The sequence below is a fragment of the Kogia breviceps genome, chromosome 12, assembly GCF_026419965.1.
Source record: "Kogia breviceps isolate mKogBre1 chromosome 12, mKogBre1 haplotype 1, whole genome shotgun sequence".
Lineage (NCBI taxonomy): Eukaryota > Metazoa > Chordata > Mammalia > Artiodactyla > Physeteridae > Kogia > Kogia breviceps.
In genome coordinates, this window is record NC_081321.1 from 77,972,338 (window position 1) to 77,980,177 (window position 7,840).

General features: G+C 47.0%; 1 protein-coding gene across 8 annotated transcripts in view; it reads right to left on the reverse strand.

Moving 5' to 3' along the window:
• TMCC3 (transmembrane and coiled-coil domain family 3) overlaps window positions 1-7,398 on the reverse strand; it is a 110,007-nt gene extending 102,609 nt beyond the window's left edge. The window contains exon 1 of one of the 8 annotated variants that reach the window (XM_067009887.1): window positions 7,133-7,358. In XM_067009887.1, the coding sequence (XP_066865988.1) occupies window positions 7,133-7,210 (78 nt within the window). In that variant the 5' untranslated portion in view covers window positions 7,211-7,358. Of the gene's footprint in view, window positions 1-2,276; window positions 2,408-6,153; window positions 6,993-7,132 lie in introns of those variants that run through there. The other 7 variants (XM_059081221.2, XM_067009880.1, XM_067009874.1 and 4 more) reach the window with 7 other exon arrangements.
• Window positions 7,399-7,840: the final 442 nt, after the last annotated feature.

The following is a 7,840-nucleotide window of genomic DNA, read 5'->3' on the forward strand; positions in this document are numbered from 1 at the left end:
TTCCAAGACTTCTGCATATGGTATATGTTTTTTCCCAGTACCCTTATCCAACAGGTAGAAAGTCAGACAAAGATGAACTCACTTCTCAAAACTTTACTTTGGAAAAAAAAAAAATGACAATAAAAGTGACCTCAGAGGGGCTTCCCTGGTGGCGCAGTGGTTGAGAGTCCGCCTGCGATGCGGGGGACGCGGGTTCGTGCCCCGGTCCGGGAAGATCCCACATGCCGCGGAGCAACTAAGCCCGTGAGCCATGGCCGCTAGGCCTGCGCGTCCGGAGCCTGTGCTCCGCAACGGGAGAGGCCACAACAGTGAGAGGCCCGCATACCGCAAAAAAAAAAAAAAAAAGTGACCTCAGAAAAGATAATTTTTAAAAAGTGGCAGCAGATCCAGTGCAGCTAAGTAGTTTGATATATGAATTGCTACCCCTCCTCTTCACTCCAGCCCCACCAAAAATCTGGAAATAAATTCAGAAGGATAAGGGCCCAACACTAAATCATTCAAATTCACCCTTCTTCACCCAAAAATCACAAAATTTTAAATCTGTTCATCAATTAATTCTCTACTGAAAATAGTTAGAAATTCCCATTTCACCCGAGTTCCATTCTGAGATGTTTATCACACGTAACTTAGCAATTAACTTGCTATTTTAAAATGTTTTAAGCGGTTTTCTTTAAAGAAATTCTCTTCTAAGAAAGAAGCTGGTATAATGGTTAGTCCTAATCAGTCTGTATTAGTTACGTAATTTCACTGGTTACAGTCTGGCTGGATGTCACTTTCCTACTTCTGCAAGTGGAATGGTCTGGAGTTAATGTCTGAATTCTCCTTCGGTTCAAACATGGTGAAACCTTTGAGTCTAACTTACCAACCCTCTGCCTTAAGTATGAGAAGTGCATGCCTTCAGCTCAGTGAAGTTCAAGTCCTACAGGGAGATCCTGTGAGACAAGAACGTGACTCAATTGTCACAAGGAGGAACGACCCTCGTTGTGTACTTCAACTGCTCATCCTCCAGAGACCAAAGACCAGGTAGAAGATTCCTTGACAATGTCTTTAAATCATAAGCTTATTTAACAGCCTTGAAGATGTCCCCACCTACTGTCAAAATTCTTACATCTTAGGCATTATAAAAAGTTCATAAATCGTGCATTCTCCAAATGCTTACTGGGAACATACAACTATCTGCAAAGCACTGGCAAAGTGCTGTGTCCTAAGAATCCCGAGCGCACAATTTTGGCTGGGCACCCTGTGGAAATTAAGCAATCCAACCCAAGCACTCAGCAGGTTCACTAGGACTGAACTGCTCGGACTTCCCTGGTGGCTCAGTGGTTAGGGGTCCACCTGCCAATGCAGGGGACACGGGTCTGATCCCTGGTCCAGGAAGATCCCACATGCTGTAGAGCAACTGAGCCTGTGTGCCGCAACTACTAAGCCTGCGCTCTAGGGCCCGTGTGCTCCAACTGCTGAGCCCACGTGCTGCAACTACTGAAGCCCACGTGCTGCAACTACTGAAGCCCACGCGCCTAGAGCCAATGCTCTGCAACAAGAGAAGCCACCGCAGTGAGAAGATTAGCCCCAGCTCACCGCCACTAGAGGAAGCCTGCATGCAGCAATGAAGGCCCAACGCAGACAAAAAAATAAAATAAAATAAGACTGAGCTGCTCTCCAATACTCAGCTCAAAAGCACAAGATTGGGAAGCGGTTAAAATGCCAGCTCTGTTATCAGATCTGGGTTCATCAAACCCTGGTTCCACCATTTCCGAATAGCCACAGGGCCTTGGACAAATTACTCAACCCATCTGGGCCTTAACTTCCTCATCTGTAAAATGGAACTATAAATAGGATATTGTGAGGATTAAGGAGGTAGTGCATTTGAAGTGTTGAATATTGTGCCTGGTGTATAGTAAGGAATCGGTACACCTTGGCTATTATCACCATTGCTGCATTCTTGTTTTCATTTACCTACTTTCTGCCTTCTTACAGAGGAATAATCAACACACACACTACATTCTCCTTCAAGTAGCACCCCCCTCCCCCAAGCCGGTGGAAGCAGCTGGATTCTGCACAGATCATGCACAACTATGATGTTCCTTTCCTGGGGAATGTAAAGTCCTCATTCTGATTCACAGTACAGTGATTCATGGTTCTCTTCTCTCTCACCACCCTCCTCTCGGCTGAAAACATGAAAACACAGTTAAGAAACAGCAGGGCTGAAAGCTACAGCCTCTCCTAAGTTAAGACTTGGGCAATATCCACCTAGAAAGATGAGGCTGATTTCTGACCTTAAGAGCAGCCCTGGACATCCAGGCGGTGGGTCTGAAGCAAAGAAGTCCTGCGATCCAACTTGGTAGCAGCTGTTTTGGTGTTCTGCAGTGGATGTGACAAGAAAGCATGCTGGTGGATCGCAGCACGCTCCAATCTAAAGGGAGAACCGGTGAGACTGCAGCAAGGCATCGCTCAAAAAACACGCACCACATCAATCATTCGTGTTGCACTTAGGAAAATTCTGACTCCGACATTCATCTATTCACCGTCCCTTTAATTAACTCTTCAGAATAAAACAAATCACTGGTTAAAAGTGTACTCACACACCACTTACTCAGTTTACCACTTCACCAGGTCAGTGTCACCTACAACAGAAGTCAGTTTCCACTCACTCTGGTTCCTGCCCAGGGAGTAAGCATGCGATCATCAACTTACTATACCACTGCCCAACCATTTCCATGCTGAGAACGGATCTGACATCCTCTTCTTCCTGACTGCCTCTGGCCATTACTCATCATGCAATTCTGGATCAATTTCTGAAACTCAGAATGTATAAAGATGTACTACAAGTGGCAACCATGCCCAACACAGGTTTTACTTCAGATGCTAGAGACTACTTACTATCATCACTTCCTGCTGTAAAAGAGAAGGGTAGTTCCTGGGGCCACAAGTATAAATAAGATACACTCACCAGATATTAAGTTTCCAGAGGGGCCAGACTGTTTCATTCACCCTTATATTCCTGGTGCCTGCAGCTAGCACAGAGAAGGTGCTCACAGATATTTGCTGAAACTTCTTGCTCTCAGAGTGCCAGTGTCTATAGTTTATAAACATGTAAACAATCAACTGATGAGGAATGTGCAATGGAGGGAGGTACCAGATGCTAAAAGTGCTAGAAAAGTCTCTATGTTATTCACAAAATTAGATGTCTTTCCATTTCCAAGCTTATGAATATGTCTTATATAGTAATAACAAAAACTGGCCACTATCTATTGAGTTCTCACTGTGGACCTGACATTTTTAGACATTATTCATTTATTACTCACAACACCACTAAGGTGTGGAAGAGGAAACTAAGACTTAGGATGACGATAAGGTCCAAGGTGACATGGTTAGGAAGCAGCACTACAAGCACAGAATCTGTCTTCTGCGGGCTAGCCGAATGAAAGTGGTTCTGTAGACAGAACAGTCTGGTCCTTGCAGCCTAGATGGAATAGAAGTTGATGACATCAGAGACCAGAGGAAGCTAACGTACCAGTTATCTCTTCCTGAGGTCTTAAGTGGCTAAACTAAGGTGGGATGACTGGGGAACATGGAAGGAACAGATTCTAGAGAAATGTCAAAGATCCAGTGGCATGGCTGACAGACTAGAGATGGGGGGAAGGCAGGCACTCAGGACAACTAGAAGTTCTGATTAGTGGTATCAACAGAGCAAGAAAAAAAAATTATCCACCTTACATATATGGAGAAAAACAGCTAATACTTGAGTATACGTATATACAACGATTGTTTTTACAAATTCTCTTACTGAAGACTCATAATCACTCCCAAAAGTAGGGATTATTATCACCTTTTATAGATGGGGAACTGGAGGCTCAGAAAGGTGAGACCCTGCCCCAGCAGTCACCCAGCTGGGAAGTGTGAAGAGCCAGAATACAATCCAAGTCTTCTGCTCCCAGAGCCACAGCTGTTCACCACTATACCCAAGTGGCTGAAGATGGTATTTTAGGACATTTCAAATTAGGACTAACAAAAATGTGATTCAGACATAATTGATTAATAAAAACCAGTTGCTGTCTAGAAAGCAGACGGCCTATATTCCTAAAAAGATAATAGGGGACTTCCCTGGTAGTCCAGTGGCTAAGACTCCATGCTCCCAATGCAGGGGGCCTGGTCAGGGAACTAGATCCCACAGGCCGCAACGGAGAGTTCACATGCCACAACTAAAGATCCCATGTGCGGCAACTAAGACCCAGTGCAGCCAAATAAATAAATAAATAAATATTTTAAAATTATAAACAAATAAAAAGACTATCAACAAATAAAAACAAATAAAAAAAACAAATTAAAAAAAAACAAATAAAACTATCTAGAGCATAAAAATAGCAGGATTCTAATTACAGATGCTCTTTATTTTAAAGCAGAGGGATATTACGTGCATTAAGTTTTAACATGTACCATTTCTGAGTTTTACCCAGATGAAGTTTAAAAATATGAATGATCCTGACTTGTCAGCTTAGAGACAATCACAGAATTCATCAGTTATATTAAATTTTCACTGAGGGGGGAAAAATTTAGGTTAATCCACCTGGCTGTAAAAATAGACTTGTACACTGTTAAAATAGTACACTGCCTCATTATTATTCCAGTCTCAAAGGCTTAAACAAGCTCAGCAAGAGAGACGTGTATGTTCCCTGTTTTCTCAACAAAGTATCAATTTTGAACTCAAAAAAAATGACCATTCCATAACCAAGAACTTGATCTCATAGAGTCTTAGACTCTGCCTGGGAGGAATCTGTATATCTCTGAAAGTTAATCAGCTCTTCACATGCACCTCCAGTTCTCATTATAGTGTTTTTAGGGGAGCTCATTTACCAAATGAGTCCACAAAAAAGTTATTTTTTAATCCTGTACTAGATGGTTTATTGCTAAGTCGAGAAGGTGACATCAAGAAATTAAACCTTAGTGCCACCTGATGTTTTCCCTCAGCATTATATACATTCTGAGTGTAAAGAAAATAAATCTTTATAGCTACATCTAAGTGAGTTCCACAAAACAGGAATTAGAATCATCTAATGGGCTACCTTCTGCACAGGAAAATTACTGCTGCCTTTCCTTCATTACAGCAGACTTACTGCTGCCTTCAGGGCAGATCAAACTTATATCAGCCCCACTTGAGAAAGGCTCTTAGGAGTTTTCAAAAATGCCACTCATTCTTTCTATTCCCCACTGTCGCAACAATAAAAACCCTAAAAGCAGACGGTCAAGAAGTTTAAACAGGGATCTCAGCATCATCAGTGCTGTAGAACTTGTAATCACTGTCCACTGAAGCTCTAGCCTTCTTTGATCCAATTTCTTCCAGTCCTCACCAGATTCCATTTGCCCAATAAGCTAATTTAGAATAATCAGTACATATAACGTCTAACTCAGTTTTAATACGTGGTCTATATAAAAACCAAGTATCTCCATGCTAACAAAACAATGTAGTAGTTTCACACTGTCAGCAGAATTTTAAACAAAATAAGAAACCCCCTTCACGTAAGGTTGCGGTCCTTTAACAGAAAAAGTGGGTGTGGAAATGGAACAATGGCAGATACAGGAGAGATAGTCTTCAGCTGACTTACACATCTGCTTTGCCACTTTCCATCTCAGTAGTAAAAAGAGTGAGTTTTGGAAAGTTCCGTGAGTTTTGCCAAATTGCTTAAATGGGCTCAGTGAGCCATCCATCCCTCAAAGATTACTAATCCTGTTGTTTACACGAAGATCATCACAGTTGTGACAAGAGAAACCCAGCTTCCACATTTTATTCAAATCTGAAATTTCTTCTGTCAGCTACAACAGTATGGGCCACCCCTACCAATTACAAACGCATTAGAAAAAGATCTTCAACTTCGCATTTAACACTGTATTCACCAGCAGCCATCCCTCCAAAAACTTCTAACTGTAGGTAACCAAAGATCTTTTATCAATGTTTTCTTCCAAATGGAGTTTCTAGTTATTTTCATGACAAGCTGTTATGGAACTTTTAAAGAAAGTGCAAAAAATTAAGAGAACTCTTTGGGGGGAGGGGAGAGCGAACTGGATGCAGGAGGTATTATTCCACTAAATATATTTAATCCGAAAAAATTTAAATCATTCTGTTAAATTGATTAACCGAGGAGAGCAGGACCCTACCTCCGTGAACTTGATGCAGGGAGGCTGGCACTCAAAAGGCTGAGATCGGACAAGTGAGCGGTTAGAGCAAAGAACACCTCCAGGTATCCCCCGCCCGAACAAATGCCAGGGTGGAGGAGCTGCTGTTCTAAATGGCACTTCAATCAGCCAAGGGGAGAGCGAAGTGTTGAGCCTGGACGATTAAACACCTCAGGAAAGTAAAGGTATCCCCGAGGGACCAGCGCTCAGGCTGAGGCCTCCCTCTACGTTCAAGCACTGTACGGCTCGTCTCGGCTGCATACTCTGAAAAGCTATTTTCGCCCACAGCCAAAATCAGCAACAGCAAATTACCGTACAAACAATGGAGAGGGCGCCGGCTCCGCTCGGCTAAAAACTCTGAAGAGGCAGCGCGCAGAATGACTTTTCACTGGGGCAGGGCCGGGAGGAGCGGCCGCGGGAAACCGGGAAGCTGGTCCGCCGCCCCTCCGCGCTCCGGCCGCGCGCAGCGCGCGGGCTCCGGCCACCAGCCCCGAGTCCGAAATCCCCGACGGCTGCGGAGACACGGCGGCAGCACCGGAGCTTACAAAGAGGGAAGGAGGCCGTCCTCCGCGAACACGGTGCCGCGGATGGCGGGATCCCCTCGCGTCCCGCACAGCGCGGCGGGAGCTCCCTGGCAGAGAGGGCGACGGAGCGCCGGCCGTCGGGGAGACTCGGGCACGCTGGGACCGACGAGCGGAGGAGGACGGCGGGCGGTGCTTTGCGCCGCCCCAGCCCGGGAGGGGGACGTGGGGTCTCGGAACCGCGGGCCGGGCTCCCACTCCCCACTTCCCAACCCCGTCAGCTCGAACTGAGCGGGGAAGCCCGGACTGGGGGCCGCCGGGAAAACAGAGAGGGAGGTGGCGAAACGCGCAGGGCGACGTCGTTCCCGCGGGAGCCCAAGCCCACCCGGCCTCGCCCCTCGGCCGGGAGCCCCCACCGCCACTCCGCGCGCGCCTCTCACCCGGCTCTTGCAGCGGTGGTGCCGGCCCGGGTCGGAGTAGGTCCGGTCCACGGTGAGTGCCGTGTCGCTGCCCGGCATCTCGGCGCTCGCGCCGGGAACTTTCCCGGGGCCCCGTGCCGCCGCGCCGCGAGCTGCAGGCCGTGCTCGGGCTCGGGCTCGCCAAGGGGGAGCCTCGGCCAGGGGGCGGCGCGGGCTGCCGCAGACGCTATTGACACCCGCGCGGCCGCCCTGCGCCGCCGCGGCCGCCGCCGCCTTGGGGTGGGGGGGAAGGCGGGGCAGGGACGCGAGAGTCTCCTCCCCCTTCCCCTCTCCGCCCCTCCCCCTGCGCGCCCCGCCCGCATGAGACCACTCTCCAGGTGCCTCTGTTCTGCCTCTCTCCCTTGCTGAAACTTGATTCCACCCCCTCCCATACTGCCCTTTTTCCTCAAGAGATGAACGACATCTCCACTACTTGTTGACTTAATCTGTATGTTTATGATAAAAGATGGATTTTTGGCAAGATGTTCTGAGGCTTGCCTTAAATGCTTCCTTTCGTGTTACTTTTATTCAACATGCACTTACGGGACATCTTCTATGTGCCAGGCCCTGGAGTAGGGACCAGACTTGTTTTTTTTTGGTTTTGGGGTTTTTGTGGGTTTTTTTGCGGTACGCGGGCCTCTCACTGTTGTGGCCTCTCCAGTTGCGGAGCACAGGCTCCGGATGCGCAGG